The sequence below is a fragment of the Syngnathoides biaculeatus genome, chromosome 16 (assembly GCF_019802595.1).
Source record: "Syngnathoides biaculeatus isolate LvHL_M chromosome 16, ASM1980259v1, whole genome shotgun sequence".
Classification (NCBI taxonomy): Eukaryota; Metazoa; Chordata; class Actinopteri; order Syngnathiformes; family Syngnathidae; genus Syngnathoides; species Syngnathoides biaculeatus.
Genome location: NC_084655.1, coordinates 1,584,148 through 1,601,026, shown reverse-complemented (window position 1 = coordinate 1,601,026; position 16,879 = coordinate 1,584,148). Strand labels below are relative to the sequence as shown.

The window sequence follows — 16,879 nt, the reverse complement described above, 5'->3', positions numbered from 1 at the left end:
TCACATCCTACCTGTGGGGCATAGCCACTAACCACATTATACATAACACCCTCACTTTCAAATTTTAGTCTCATCACTCGATCTGATACTCTTTTCACCTCCAAGACATTCTTAGCTAGCTCTTCCTTTAAGATAACCCCTACTCCATTTCTCTTCCTATCTACTCTGTGGTTGAATAATTTAAACCCTGCTCCTAAACTTCTAGCATTACTACCTTTCCACCTGCTCTCTTGGATGCACAATATATCAACCTTTCTCCTTATCATCATGTCAAGCAACTGCTGAGCTTTTCCTGTCATACTCCCAACATTCAAAGTCTCTACACTCAGTTGTAGGCTCTGTGCATTCCTATTTTTCTTCTGACCACAAATCTGGTTTCCTCCTCCTCTTTGTCTTTTGGAAACATATGAAGAGTAAATCCATCCTCCCAAGTGTTCGAACAATATCCAGCAATACAACGAGCCAGCATTTCGGCTAACTCGAAGGAACAAAGAGCTACCTTCCTGCAGGTCAAACTGGAAAAAACACACCAGGCCGCCTGAGTGGGCTCCTGCTGATAACGTCACTTCCTGCTTCTTCTCCAAAACAGATCCCTCGAAAGGATTTTCATAGCGGAAGTTACAAAAAGCCATACACGTCCAAATCATGTTGTGTGGTGAGAAAAAGAGATGGGTCCATTCCGGCTGCCTTTTTTTTTTTTTTTTTTTTTTAATTAAAAACATACTAAAAATCATCCCTTGCCTACCAGTGGCCCTTTAAACTACTGGAGACAATTTTGTTGTGCGTTTTTGACATACTTAGCAATCAAAGATGATTCTTTTCTAAAATACTTTGTAGATCTATGTAAACAGCAGCTGTTAAAGAAGAGCTGGACATTAAGAATATTGCAAGTTTAACATCTTGGGTTTAGGTCTCCTTTTATATACAGTGCTTAACAAATGTACGCACCATAGTTTCCCTAAAGTGACATACCACGTTGGTAATAAGGAGAAGAGAATATGTAAGCCGAACTCAGTGTTATTGTTTTTTTTTCTTCCTTAACCTGATCCTGATTTAGTTAGACATGAACTTTCTAATTTTTGGTTTTATCACTTTTTTTGAAAAAAAATTGTAGAAGCACATTTTTATTACACCGGCATAAGTATTGGGCCCCCTTGAATTTTCCTACCTTTTGCCACATTTCAGGCTTCAAACATAAAGATAAATTCATTTCTCAAAGATATCCATAAAAAGTCTCATTGAAAGTTTGCCACAAGCCATCTGGGAGACACACCAAACGTGGAAGCAGGTGCTCTGATCAGATGAAACCAAAATTGAACTTTTTGGTCACAATACGAAACGATATGTTTGGCGTAAAAGCAACACAGTTCATCACCCTGAACACACCATCCCCACTGTCAAACATGGTGGTGGCAGGCTCATGGTTTAGGCCTCCTTTTCTTCAGCAGGGATAGGGAAGATGGTTAAAATTGATGGGAAAATGAATGGAGCCAAATACAGGACCATTCTGGAAGAAAAGCTGTTGGAGTTTGCCAAAGACCTGACCTACAATGGAATGGTTCACAAATAAACGTATCAAGATGTTAGAATGGCCAAGGCAAAGTCCAGACCTGAATCCAATTGAGAATCTGTGGGCAGAGCTGAAGACTGCTGTTCACAAACGCTCTCCTAACCTCACTGAGCTCAAGCTGTTTTGGAAGGAAGAATTGTCAAGAATTTCAGTCTCTCAATGTGCAGAACTGATAGAGACATACCCCAAGCAACATGCACCTGTAATTGCAGCAAAAGGTGGTGCTATAAAGTATTAATGCAAGGGGGTCGAATAATATTGCACGCCCCACTTTTCAGGTTTTTATTTGGTAAAAAAGTTTAAAATATCAAATGAATTTCATTCCACTTCACAATTGTGTCACACTTGTTGTTGATTTCTTGACAAAAAAAATCTAATTTCATATCTTTTTGTTTGAAGCCTGAAATGTGGCAAAAGGTTGAAAAGTTCAAGGGGCCCTAATACTTTCACAAGGCTCTGTACATAGGGCAGTTGAATGTCAATTTGGTCTCAATGACAAGTGTCGTATTTTTCCTTTCTTCACTGTCTATTTTAGTACTATGACCCTGAGCTTTACTCCTCCATGAAGGACCAGAGGAACTTTGAGAAGAGCATTTTCAACAAGACTTACAAGGCAGACAGTAAGTTTCATTTTGTGTCTCTGCTTTGTGGAATTGTACTAAAAATAGCACTCTTGTCATGTCACATACAACAATGTTGTCTACAAGTTCAACACAGCCGAAAGTAATTTTACATTACCATTACAAAAATACATTAATTTAAAATAATTTAATTTAAAACATTTCAGTCAAATTATTTATGCAGTACTGTTACATTGTGGTTGGCCCAGTGCCGCAACTGGTTAGACCGTTGGCCTCACATTTCTGTGGGCCAAGGTTAAAATGCCCCCCTCACCTGTGTGGAGTTTGCATGTTCTCCCTGTGCATGCATGAGTTTTCTACGGGCACTCTAGTTTTCTCCCAAATCCCCTAAACATGCATTATTTGGAGAGTCTATCTTGTCCTTAGGTTTGATTGTGAGTACGACAGGTGTTTCTCTATGTGCCCAGCGATTGCCTGGCAACCAGTTCAGGGTGTACCCCGCCTCCTGACCGATGATAACTGCGATAGGCTACACCAGTCCCACAACTATTGTGGGGATCAGCGGCTAAGGAAATGGATGAATGGATGGATATTGCATTGTTTAATTTGAAACAAGGCCATGGCTATGCTGCTTGCGTATTTATTTGGGGTGGAGCAGTTTTTGAAAACTGTCACAATGGTTCGGTTGACTGTTTCAGTTTGGTCTGCATGTGTTCCGTTCAGTTCAAAATATGCACAACTTCTTCTTTTTTCCCCCATTTAACAATGAGACAGTGTCATGCATGTTAAGATTCCCACGCACTTTAAATGCAGGCCCCACTGCAAGATGATTGGCTCCTCCATTTCAGGAGGGTTGGCCTACGCAGATGATGAGATGATCATCCCATACATCTTTTTAAAAATTGATATTAGGTGTTTCAGGAGAAAGGTTGAGGGCTCTTTCGCTGAAGTTGTTGCTATAATCATCTTGACCTAATCTTTGTCGACGATTGTTCGAGCAATCTTTTACAAGCTGCCTCTCTAATTATCTTGAATATAATATAATGATATGGGAGACTAAAACCTCAAATGTACCACCAACGGAAGACAAAGAGCATTTAAAGCAGATGTGTTCAGATTGTAGGACTTTCAGATACCAAGGGCGTTAACAAAACCTCATCATTCGCAGCCAGTGGTTTTCTAAGCAGGGAACACCTCTGAGCCAGGCATTTTCTATCAATCTTACAGATTTTTCAAGCCCCACAGAATGTGTATTCGGATGCTGAAAACACAAAGCCACCAAAAGAAAGATTGAACTCATACAGGCACGAGCACAACATGCAAACTCCACACAGGCAGGTCCGGGATCGAACCGGATCCTTAGAACTGTGAGGCTAACTCATTCCAGCTGACCCACCATGCCGCCCGTAATTTTATATATTTAGTGAAAATCTGTCAGGTTTACCATTTAGACATTTATTAACACGACACAAAAAGGAGAGAAGACACTGAGTTCAAGTTTGACAGCTCGCGAGGAGAGAAGAGAGAAACTGTCTAATGCAATTCACTAGTGCACTCTCTAATCATCCTCTCCTCAACACCTCTTTTTATTTGGTTTCAAATACCCCTTATTTACATGGATGTTCTAAAGGAGGCGGGGAGCACAACATTGCTGGAACACAGTGTACCTGTTTGTGTGTGTGCATGTGTGTGGAAGATTGCTGAGTACACGTGTGGTCAAGTTTCACTGACAACAGGCGCTCCTAGTTCTAACAGTTCTGCTGGTTAGATGTTCTTGTTCTTGTGCTATCTCCTGTTAAGTGTCTGCCACGTTATCTGGAGCAGAGGAAAGCATTCTTCATTGCAAGCAGAAACAGTTTTTTTCATTGCAGCAAATGTATGATAATTATATTTACAATTATTCCAACATTTCCCCCATTTATCCTACATTTGCACAAATCCTCATATCATCTATCATCCTTTCGGGTTTATTCTACAGAATCATACATTATGAAAACAAACATAATTACACTTGGAGGAAAATAAAGCACTAATCACTTGTAATCAGCTGGATCAGAGAACAGGTCTGGAAGACGCCCCCATAACGTCATCATCGTGGTCAACAAAATCACCATCATTACCATGCTGTGCTAACAGTGGATATATTTCTGCCACTTTTGAATTTGTTGGGGCAATAGCAGTGGTTCTAAATCGGTTAAAGAGTATGTAGTCTTCATTGCACCTTTTGCATTTTTTTTATGTTGAATTTGAATCTTTTGCGTTATGAAGGAAACATTTTTACTTTCCAATTATCGTCAAAAAATGGTTGCTCATTGCTGGATTCGCCAGAAAAACACCACAACAGAGCCAAAAAACCCAAGAAGGAATGTGACGTCAGAACTGAACATAAACATCATTTCGGGCATTCGACTGCATTGTAGGAACAATGATGAATTTTCTAATAATTCGAGCGATGAACATGATTCTGAAGGGTCCCACGAAGACAGTGAAGAATACGAGCTGTATAAAGGTGTTAATGGTTATCAATTTGAGCCAGTTTGACGGCACACACGTTCGAATGCAGAGGAAAAAGCTGGTGATGAAGGTGCTGAGCTCGCAGTCAGACCCAGGGAGGACTACATGCCTCGTGTTGGAAACAAAGGTAAGCATATATGAAGTTCTGTACAATTTTGTCTCTGGTGTCTGAAAAACATAAATCTGTGAACAGTCATCGCTTGTCCTCTTGGGGTGATCTTTGCGAAGGTTCACCACTCCTCCATGTTGTCTCCTTTTGAGGATAATGGCTCTGGTTTACTGGAAACATAAGGTTTAGAATGGCTTTGAAAACCCTTTCCAAGCCAATAGAATTAGAATTACTTTATTTACTTTACACACAGGGCCAAGATACTCTTTTCCCCCAAAGAAAATTTGCATTTAAAAACAACAATTTCAGTTCAGCTGGGTTACCTTTGTGTGTTTACATTTGTTGGATGATCTTAAATATTAAAGTGAGGAAACAAACATTTTTCAATTTGCAAGCGTGGCCAATACATTTCACATTGTACATAGTGATTGTCTTGAGTTGTTGAATATTTTGTTCCCTAATGGATGAACTGATCAGTCATCTTTTTTTTTATATATATATATCTTACAGTACTCTACACCAAATGCAGAGCCTGTGTCACCAAGCAATGCTGCAGTGTCATCACACCCAAATAAAGAAAAAGTCAGTGTAAATTTAGACACATAAACATAGTTGATGTTCTTTCTGTCTTCAAGGAGCCGGAAGTCCTGAATACTGATTTAAAAATGGAGTTCACAAATTAGAAAGCTGTAGACAGTAATGGTGTATCAAGAGATGCGTACTATGTATTCTAGGAAAATTTCTTGGAGCAGTGTGAGGGGGTGGATGAACGAGTCACCAGACTAAGGCCAAACTATTTTCCAAAGAAATGGGAAGCCTTTGGAAGTGTATGGTTGAACGGATACTACAACCACAAACTCATACCAGTCAGACTGTCACCAGCTTTTGTTCTTGCCTGTTGTGAAGGACTGAAGTGGATGAGAAACTCATGTCATTTGCCAAATCACTTTCAGAGAATGAGCAAGCATCACTTGAAAAAGCCCTTCAAGGGAACATTGAGGAAACTGTTACGGAAAGACAGAAATCTCAAGAATCTGCTGACACTGCCTGCACTCTCAAGACAGTTTACAAGCTGACACTCTAAAAATGACCAAAATTCAAAATTGACTGTTTCCATTCCATTCCAGTATTGACAATTCAGTGCTAACACTGATAACCAAAGACAGCATAATGGAGCTTAATGAATCCAGTCAACAAACAAGAAAGTGGCCCACATAATAAAGCCATAGATGTTATAGGAAGTTAAAAAAAAATCCATTTGGAAATTATGCTAATTGGATGTGTTAATCATGCACTACTAGCAGTTACTGCCAAGAAAAATATTATTGAATAAAGTTTCAGTTTCTCTCCTGCCCTGCCTTGGTCTTATGTTCTGTTTGTTGTTAACGTACTGTTCTTGGCTAAGGTAAAGAAAAACATCATTGACAATACTGTTTGTACTGCATATGCAAAAACAAATACTGTACAAATTGAAAATGTTCCTTGAAGCTTTGACTTCTACTGTCCTAGATGTAAGTTATCTATAAAGTACTCTTAAATTCTTTAGTCACTGTGTGCACATGGTACAAATCAGCTCAAAGTGTCAAACCAAGCTTCTACAGATTTAATGAGATGATCATAATCAGGTGTTAAACTCAAGGCCTGGGAACCACATCCAGCCTTCCACAATATTTTATATGCCCCCCCCCAAAAAAAAACCCCAAATCATCTAGTCATCTTCATGCTTTTCATTGAAATACCAACATTCCAAATTGGCTTTCTAACTTTGAGATATTGAATGCATTTTTTTAACAAATCCTCCTCATAATAAATGGAATAATATTTTATTTTTTATGACTTGTGATTTCAAAACTTCTATCTGGTGATTATAGATTACAGTAATTCCTCGTTTTTCGGGGTTAACTGGTACCAGAACCACACGCAGAAAGTGTAAAAATGTGAGGTAGCGGGAATGTATGTTTGTATGTACTATATAGTTACCCTTCATAACTCTGAGACTTCTGCTGGAACTGTCGTGTGGGTACCAAAATGTTTAGTCAACAGTACAGCACTTATACTTTGTCCACTTGAGACAAAAATTACATTACAAGTGTCTAGTGAAACAATAATAAAATTTTTATTGCAGTACGGAAAGTCACAAACAAAGCAAATGTGTGTTGTCTTTTCATGTAGCACCGAATTTCCTGTTGTGACATCACTTCCGGTGTGCCCCCATTACATCACTTACGTTTCACCAGTGTGGTGGCCCATCCTCAACAAGAGGAATTTTTGTTCGAGAGGAGAACGTGGGATGTGTCTCTCTCACCATCTCCAGTCCGTTTTGGCTTATATCCACAAATCCTCTTTTTTCCCGAAACGTAACAAACAGAGCAAATGTGAGAAATAAAGCAAATGTGAGTCGATAAACAAAAAACTGTAAACAAATAAAGCAAACACGAGTCAATGTAAGCGTATTAAGCATAGCAATAGCATTCAAAGCAAAACAAGAGCACAAATAGAACTATATGAACAATTATTTAATTCAACACCCTATACAAGGACGTAACCCGTCAACACAATTGCCAAACTTCAACAGCCCATACCATATGGTCGCACCCTTTTGAAATTTTTCAAACCAACCTTTGCTTCCAGAAAAGCCTCGTCCTTGAGGGGGTGAATCCCTCATTGCAGCTTCAGGTTCATCGTCTTACATGTCGCTTCCTTATTAAAAGTTATTGAAGTGGTTTTACAGATGTTTACGACATCTCTACGCCACTGATTTATTCATGCCATAATGGCGCCACAAAAGCATAATTTCTACTGTCTTTTATCATATACTAAAGATTTACCTTTTCACCAATCAATTAGTGCCTTCATCTTCCTCATTATCACCAGGCGGTTTTTTTTTTAATTCCGCTGTCCACAAACCAAACGCAGGTCCCTTGTCTTCAGCATTCCCATGACCTTTGTCAGGATAAGCAGGTCTGAAATGGATGGGTGTTGGTACTTCATATAAAAGAAAACCTAAAATACAATAAAATGAAAAATATAAGATGTCACTTACATTACTGCGAGAAGTGGATGACAAAGAATGAAGCAAATCTGCCCTAAACTCTTGCTAAGAAAGCAAGTGCATCAGCTAGCCATTGCTAGCGGTAAATTCCTCCTCGGCATCCTCTTCTTTCTGCTCTTTCAAAGTTGAGAAAATACGCCGTGCCTTTTCCCTTAATGAACATGATGAAGATATTAAGCCAACGTTGATTCGGATCCTCGATCCATCAACGATGAAGAAATTAGCTTGTTTTTGTTTCTTCGTAAAAAAAGTTGCTCTGTAATCACTGATTCCCTCATTGCAGTGAAACCCTTCACGTGCACTAAAATATGGACTTTGTCCTTAATAATAATCTCCACAGTCATCCGACTGAAGCCCAAGTTTTAATGTTCGTCGATCTTAATCCTTTATCCGTTTTTTTCTCTTCTCTTTGTGACACCACCATCATAATATTGCAGATGTTGTAGATGTCTGTGTCACATTGCATTGCTGGATGAAATGTGCAGTCACTCCAACACAACCGTACATCAATTTTGTCAACTGGGGATATGAAGTCATAAATTGAGTAGAGTTCTGGGAACATGTACATGATTTGGGGACACCCAATAGGTACCCTGGGCTTCTTTGATGGTCTAATGATGTGTACATCCCAACACACGGATGGCCTCGTCCAATTCATCTAGAGAGGAGGGGAATGATATGTTGCATAATAGATATGTGGAGCATTTTGGGAAAAGGCTGTCCTGAACTAATTCATTTTAAAGGTTGCTGTTTTTATTAAGTAATTGAAAAATAAAATCTCATGAAATAAAGTGTTCAAGAACAGAGAATTAGATGTGCGGCGTTTGACATGCCAGTACCATGTACAGCTCCAGACCTGACGTAAATACAAACAAGTATTATGCTCAAAATACATTGCTGGCCGAGTCACTGTTTGGGGAACACAAGATATCATGATCAATGAATCGATTGCAAGTTTCTCTGATTTACTACTCAAAATTAATGTATACACATACTTAACCAAGCATACAAAAGTGAGTCCCCTCCTCGAGCCATCACCTTATCGTGCTGTAGGGGTTTGTGTGTCCCGATGATCCTAGGAGCTAAGGTCTCTTGGGGCTTCATACCCCTGGTTGGGTCACCCATGGCTAACAGGTCCTAGGTGAGGGACCAGACAAAGTACGGCTCCAAAACCCCTATGATGAGTACAAAAATTTAACTTGGTTTCCCTTGCCTGGATGCGGGTCCCTGGGGCCCCCCTCTGGAGCCAGGCCTGGAGGTGGGGCTCGAAGGCGAGCGCCTGGTGGCCGGGCCTGCACCCATGGGGCTCGGCTGGGCACATCCTGAAAGGGTAACATGGGTCCCCCTTCCCATGGGCTCACCAACTGTGAGAGGGGCGGAGTTCGGTGAGGCCATGGAGAACAACTTCAGGACAGCTTCGCGTAAATTCTGGTCCACTGTCCGGCGTCTCAGGAGGGGGAAGCAGTGCACCGTCAACACTGCGTATTATGGGGACGGGGCGCTACTGACCTCAACTCGGGATGTTTTGAGTCCGTGGTGAGAATACTTCAAAGACCTCCACAATTTCACCAACTAGCCTTCCCACGATGAAGCTGAGTCTGGGTGCTCTGAGGCAGGCTGTTCTATCTCTGGAGTTGAGGTCACCGAGGTGGTTAAAAAGCTCCTTGGTGGCAAGGCCCCGAGGGTGGATGAGATTCGCCTGGAGTTCCTCAAGACTCTGGATGTTGTGGGGGTGTGCTGGTTGACACGTCTCTGCAACATCGCGTGGACATCAGGGACAGTGCCTCTGGATTGGCAGACTCGGGTGGTGTTCCCCCTTTTCAAGAAGGGTGACCGGAGGGTGTGTTCCAACTATAGAGGGATCACACTCCTCAGCCTCCCTGGTAAGGTCTACTCAGGGGTACTGGAGAGGAGGGTCCGCCGGGATGTCGAATCTCAGATTCAGGAGGAGCAATGGGGTTCTCACCTCTTTGGTGAGGTTTTCCGGGCATGTCACACCCTGGAGACCCCGGGGATGACCCAGGACATGCTGGAGAGACTATGTCTCTCGACTGGCCTGGGTCTGTTTTGAGATCCCTCCGGAAGAGCTGGAAGAAGTGGCTGGAGAAAGAGAAGTCTGGGTATGCCTGCTGAAGCTACTTCCCCCGTGACCCAACCCGGAAAAGCGGTAGATAATGGCTGGCTGGATTGGACAAAAGCGAGTACTTTGTTAATGTAACTTGTTGTTGTGAATGCGTGATAAATAGGGCTCCACCGTAAGCATTTTCATTGTTTGATTTTGTTGTGTTCTATCATGTTGATGACACATTTTTACCTGGAAAATCTCAAATGTCATGAATGCTGTGGGACCTGTGAAACTATGGATACAATGACTGGAGGTTGGCTGTTCTGTGTATACTAATCATGGGCAAACTATGGCTTGAGAGTTATCTACTGTCCATTAGGCTTTGCAATATGGCCCACCAAACTTATCCACTTGAAAAAAAAGAAATCATTCATTTCGTCTTGTCCCTGCAATGCTGGTGTTTCCCCAATAGCTGCCCCACTGAACGCACTGAACATTTACAAACTTTTAGCTAGCTCTGTGGGTACAGGTGGATGTACACAAAAATGCAAGGAGGATGGATTACACCTACCTTTCATAAGTAGACGTACCACTGCATTTAATGTTATCTTGTATATATTTAATGTTGAGTCATCGTTTTTCTCTCTCTCTCTCTCTCTCTCTCTCTCTCTTCTCTCTCTCTCTCTCTCTCTCTCTCTCTCTCTCTCTCTCTCTCTCTCTCGCTCTGTGCCTCCCTCTCATTCTCTCTAGATGAAATAGCTTTCCTGGAGGGAATGACAATCGTCTATAAGAACAGTATCGACCTTTTCCTCTATGTGGTCGGAAGCTGTCAAGAGAATGAGGTATAATGCATGCATCTGTTTGACCCAAGTCATGCAGTTCAAAGGAGATGCATGCATCTGTTTCACCCAAATCTGTTTCTATAAAGTACCCGGATAATGCAATTCTAAGGTGGAATATGCCACCCAGAACCAGCATACTGTAGATTTCCTGAGCACATTTGAAGTCACCTCCTCAGAATCAGATTCAGCTTTAATGGCCAAGTATATAACAACACACAACGATTTTGTCTCTGGGAGTCAGTGCCACCCTGGTACGACATTCATGTTGAGTACGTTGAAGAATAACAAATAAACCAACAAGAGCGAAGAACAATAGACATTAAATTAATAGGGAACTATTCCTTATGAGATCCACAGTTGTGCAAAGATGCAGTCTCCTAGCTATCTGTCAATGTTCGTCAACCCCCCAGATGACGTTAAGATTATACAGCGTGTCCTTATCCGTACGTCGGTTAGGGCTTATTGATATAACACTCCAAATTCCTTCTAGAAAATCCAGTGTTTGCTTGGGTCTCTTGTCAACTCTCAACAAGTTGCACTTCTTAAATATCCCCCAAATTTAATTAATATAATTATAATTCAACCAAACTCCAAACTCTAAAGACAATTCTTACTAACAACCTAAGCATGGGCTGGTGTTGTCAGATTGTGATGAGATGATAACCTTGAGAAAAATACTGCCGTATTACGGTATTATAATAGCTAATTATTTTGCGGGAAAAAATGGTAATTACAACTTTTTCTCCTTTTAATACATGTATTTTATTTTTAAAAGCCATGTAGAATGTTTGCTACTTTAATACATAATTAATTATATCACAAAATGGAAAAACTGATTTCTTCATAAAGGAATCTTTTGTCAAAATCTGAAAACTACTCATCTGATTTAAATTTCGGTCATTCTTTTCAGCTAAATCTAATAGCACACAATGGGGAGTCTCAATTCTAATTACTCCAGAGCATTGTATATGTGAAATTATTAACACAATATTATATCCATCCTCTTTCTGAGCCGCTTATCCATTATTTTCACAGTCAACCACAAGAAGGCACTCCACAAAGGTGTATCTGTACCAGCTACTTATTTACCTCTGAAACTTGATCATTTCAACATTCGCGGTAACTTATTCCAACAACTGAGAATCACTGAACAAAAATGGCATCGAAGAGAAAATCATATCCCGCAGTTTACAAGATGTAGTGAAGTGAAGACAGAACAAATGAGTGGTCTTCAATTAGATGGTAGTAAGTATGGTACATACACTTTAATTCATGTATGTACTTTTTGTGAGTTTTTTTTGCTGGTGTGCTGTGAGATTTTTAATGATAAAATATATTCCTTGACTCCATAAATTTTGGAAATCACTTTCTGGTCCGATCATGTATACTGCAATGAAAAGACAGACATAATGGGTGCTAATTTACTGTAATTAAATGACTTTATTGTAACTATTTGACAGAACGACAGCATGTTTACACACAACCATTTCCTTGCTCGTCTACATTACATTTTGTTGCCTGCTTGCAAGCAAGCCATGACTTAATAGTCCTCTGCCAAGCACCATTGACCACAAACACAAATTTTGCCCCCATTTTGTCCTCATAATACAGTTGGGCCTGATTACAGTTACAGTAATACAGTTGCCTCCTTCATGGTAACAAGTGTATCCAGTCGCATAGTCTGATCGCCATTACTCGTTTCCTGTCTCAGCCATGTTGTCTGTCCTATGCCAAGATCTTTTTTTCAAATAACGTTATTGGCTGTCAGATAGTTGCAATACAATCCGTCAGTTTGTCACCAAAGACACAAAACAAATATATAAATACTACTAGATGAAAATAAGAGGCCCCGTAGCTCAGTGGTTAGAGCACTGGTTTGGTAAACCAGGGGTTGTGGGTTCGTATCCCATGTAGTTTTTACATTCAGATATACTGTGCACAATTGAGACACAGCATAAATGTCTTTTGAAGTCATTGATTGGATAGTCGAATTGCTGATCATGATTAGGCTGATAGAATTGGTGTGAACCTTAAACATAAGATAACATTTCTCCAAATCTTTCCTCACAATTGGGAAATTTGCACAGATTCAGCAGCTATTTTAGATACACGAAATACAGAGCAAGAGTTGCAAGAGCAAATATTTGAATGCAAATATGTCTGCAGTTACAAGGTTGATGCATTAAAATAACAAATATTGATGCAATAATTAATAATTACAGAGCAGTAATTATGTTTCAATTATTTTCTGTGCTGCTTTGATTGTCCTCTGAAGGCTTGCTCTGCCTACCTCAGTGCAGCTCCCGAACCAGATGGAGACACAGTAGGTCAGCAAGCTCTCAGTGGATGAAAGGTAGAAGCCCTGCCGCAACTTTGTGTCCAGGTTGTTTTTTCTGAGGGCTCACAGGAAGTGGAGGCACTGTTAAGCCTTCTTGATGACTGCTGAGATGTTGTCTGTCCAGGAGAGAACCTCAGAGATCAGGACTTCTAGGAACCTGAATGTGTGGACTTTCTCCACACAGTTGCCGTTCTTTCCATACACTCTCCATTGATGAAGAGCAGAGGCGGGTCACTTCTGCTCATCCTGAAGTCCAGAATGATCTCCTTTTTTTTGAAGTTTTCAGTGCCAGATTTTTGTCTGAACACCAGGTTGTGAGCTTCTGGACCTCCTTTCTGTTGGCTGGGTAAATCTCCCTTTGAGATCAGCCTGATTACTCTCGTGCTGTCAGAGAATTTAACGATGATCTTATTAATGTTTGACTGGGCTACAGTCGAAGGTAAGATAGTAAAGGAGGGGGCTCAGCACGCAGTCCTACGGTGAGCCGTTGCTCAGTGTGCTGGCAGAGGAAAGGTATGAGCCGGTTATCACAATCTGTAGACTGTTTGTCAAAACGTCCTGGATCCAGGTGCATGTGAGTGGAGAGAGGCCCAGGATATTTAGTCAAGGGCCCTGAGGATTGAGTGGACTTAGCTGGTCATCCAGAGTTTCTGGTTTGGAAAAACCCTCATGCGTTTCTTCATACAGAACTTGCTATAGACCAGTAAAGTATGTGGTCAGGTTCTGGTGAACTCATAGAGCTCGTGTATGTGACGTCACTATTTTCACGGCCCAATTTTGCCAGTCAAACGGAGCTGCTCGACATTGAACCAGAGGAGAATATTTACAATACCCGAGACCTGTGTCTAAGCAAACACACTAAGGCCGTGTGCGCTCCTTTTGACCACTGTGAGCAACATCAGACGTATGCACTGCGGTCAATCAGTGTCATCCATTGAAGTTACATGCCTCATTAAAAGGTTCAGATTACATTTCCATCAGAACATTTCTAAGAACAATTTTTGTTTTTGCAAACTTACACTGAAAATGTCAACAAACAAAACATACATTGCAATTCAAATACATCCCAAGCCAACTTTTAACTGATTTGAAACATCGCTTCCAACTTTGCTTCATTTTTTTTTTTAACCCACATTGATACCCTCATCTGTTTTTCTTGGTGTAAAACGGAATTATTGCGTGCAGAATATCTTTCGCAATGCATGTTGAAAGCTCAATGATGCTCCAAAACAGTTTTAAGGTTAATGTTATGTTGCCTCCCATATTTAAAATATAGATTTACCTTTTTGGGCAATGTATCGGTTGTGCTTTCATTCTCAATCAGGCTGTGCCAAGGTAGAATTTTAACATTACTCATCCTGCACTTTCTACTTTGGCTTCAGACCAGACCTTTCTCACTCAAAAACAGAGAAAATCTCGTCCAGTTTCACCACTTTTTCTTCTATTAGTCACATACTCCGGTGTTTGTAATTATGAGTGTACCCCTTTAAAATGGAGGGTGGGGTGTGTCAGATAAACTAGGAAGTGGCCTGGTGTGGCCCACTGATCTTAAAAAAAAAAAAAAAAAAAAAAGACTGGATAGGCAGACACATCTGTATGTCGATTGGTTGAAGCCAGTTGATCGCCATCTTGGTACTCCCAAAACGTGTGGAAGACACGGTTTACAGTTTGGATTATGGTGGGGTTTACCCCAAAGTTTGGCATGTAGAATTAAAACTAGGCATGTGAGCTTGACATTTTTTCAGTTCGGTTAACATGAAGGATTTTTAATTCGACTTGGTAAGTCAGAAAAGGCTAAGTGCAAAGCAAAGACGTATAACACCGTGACTACTCAGAAACCTTGCATATTACAGAGTTAGGGTTTCCGTGACATATTAACTTTTCCCAAACTACGCCGTGAAGCACTACCATCATAAAGAATTTTTTTGTCATAAAAATATAAAATTTTAAGTCAATCAGTTAGATATATTTTGACCACCTAATTCGGGCTCCTTCCCTGCCAAAGAGGTGACATTCCATATCCCTAGAGCTAGTTTCTGTAGCTGGGGATCAGATCGCCAAGGACCCTACCATTTGCCACCGCCCACCTCACGTTGTACCTGACCCCTATGGCCCCTCTCACAGGTGGTGAGCTCTTACCCGGGGCGTGAAGCCCCCAGACAATTTAGCTCCTAGGATAATCGGGATGCACAAATCCCCCCCACCATGATAAGGTTACTGCTCAAGGAGGGCGAAAACAAAGTATGTAAATCAAAATTTGCAAAGTCTTTCTGTGTGAATATCTAATTTCACAACGTACCTGTACGGATGATAAGTATCCATGGCATATGGTCAGGCATGGCTAGTGTATGGAGGGGGGGGACACTACACCGAGTGGGGGCAGCTTAATATCAGATGTCCGCTATCATCCGGAAAATACAGTGTTAGCTTTTTAATAGGATTTCCTTGTACATTTTTTCTTTTTATTAATTGTATTAAAACAACAAATTTCTCAATACTCGTAATACATATCTGGCAATGATGACCAGGTGTTATGGTCTGGTACTTTATTCAACAATTAGTATTGTAGGCATTTGCGAGTTTGGACCCTGCACGTGTTCACGAATCGAGGAAGAGATGACCAATGATTAGACGAGTAAATGGATTTATTACAAAGGAATGTGCAATACAGGCGTCCGGGTCTTCTCTAGGTATCTGCCGCACATGAGACGCGTGTCTTCTGGCAGGATAGCCCTAGAAGAACACAAGAGCTGCCCGATAACACAATATTTTTATATGTATGGGTCCATGGTAAAAGTGGCTGCCCCCCTGCAGTCTGGTCCTGAGCCCAGAATGATAACTTTCCGCTCCTTATCTGGTGTCGTTCATCTCCACGGCAACTCCTGGGAGAGGAGGATGCCACCAGCCGGTTTTCTGCATACAAAGATCAAGGACAGCCACCGGGTTCACAACACAGCCTTGTCTAATTAGCAAATGGACAACACTTTATCTGTTGGTTAAATGTATAAAGTCATATTTAAGCAAATAATGAAAGTGTAATAAAAGTAAAATAAGTCTTCATTCCCTCTCTTTATCTATGAAATAGATCACAAAAACACAAAAATCACAAAAGTAACACTTCAAGAAATATGGAAAACATGTAACCTTCTCTAATCGTCCAAATATACCTTTTTACAAGTGTATAGCCTCATGATTCAGAACACTCGTAAGCTTTAAACCTGCAGGACAGTACTAGACAACTCAAAAACAGCAAACCATTCCTAAAAAGCAACAACACACAAATGCAAGGAGAACAGAACATTCACACAATATCAGCAAGGGCAATGCAATAACGGGGCATGTCAACATCATGACAATCAGGAAGCGGTGGAAGTTCATTTTCAAGGGGAGCAATATCAACAATAAAATAATTTTGGAGTGTGTCGGGGCGGGGGTCTAATGAGGACATAATTACCGCGGCCATCAGCTGGAGCACCAGTCGCCTTCTCAATCAGACGAGTTAAAAGAACGAATACAAGGAATGCAACAGGATCCACAGAGGGTGAGAATAGAGGTGAAGACAGCCAAAGAGATGAAGATTGATGAAATGACACCCTTCCATTGACCAAAACACATTCATCCAGTTATCCCATATCGACGTGTCAACACCAGAGTGCTCCTTCATTTTCTTAGTCAGGGTTCAAAGTCCATCTATGGCCTTAGTGGAGTGTCTGCCAGGTTTTGTGTTATTCAGCAAACACCTCCTTTCTCGGCCAACAGTGCATCTACTGTGATTCCATTTTGGAAAGCCATAATAGATGTAGCCCAG

At 40.8% G+C, this 16,879-nt stretch overlaps 1 protein-coding gene across 6 annotated transcripts in view; it reads left to right on the top strand.

Moving 5' to 3' along the window:
• Nucleotides 1-16,879, top strand: part of LOC133514687 (coatomer subunit zeta-1-like) — a 118,861-nt gene that overhangs the window by 45,418 nt on the left and 56,564 nt on the right. For 5 of the 6 annotated variants that reach the window (XM_061846532.1, XM_061846533.1, XM_061846531.1 and 2 more), the window contains 2 exons: nucleotides 2,106-2,190; nucleotides 10,642-10,733. In XM_061846532.1, the coding sequence (XP_061702516.1) occupies nucleotides 2,106-2,190; nucleotides 10,642-10,733 (177 nt within the window). The remainder of the gene's footprint in view (nucleotides 1-2,105; nucleotides 2,191-10,641; nucleotides 10,734-16,879) is intronic. The other variant, XM_061846535.1, reaches the window with a different exon arrangement.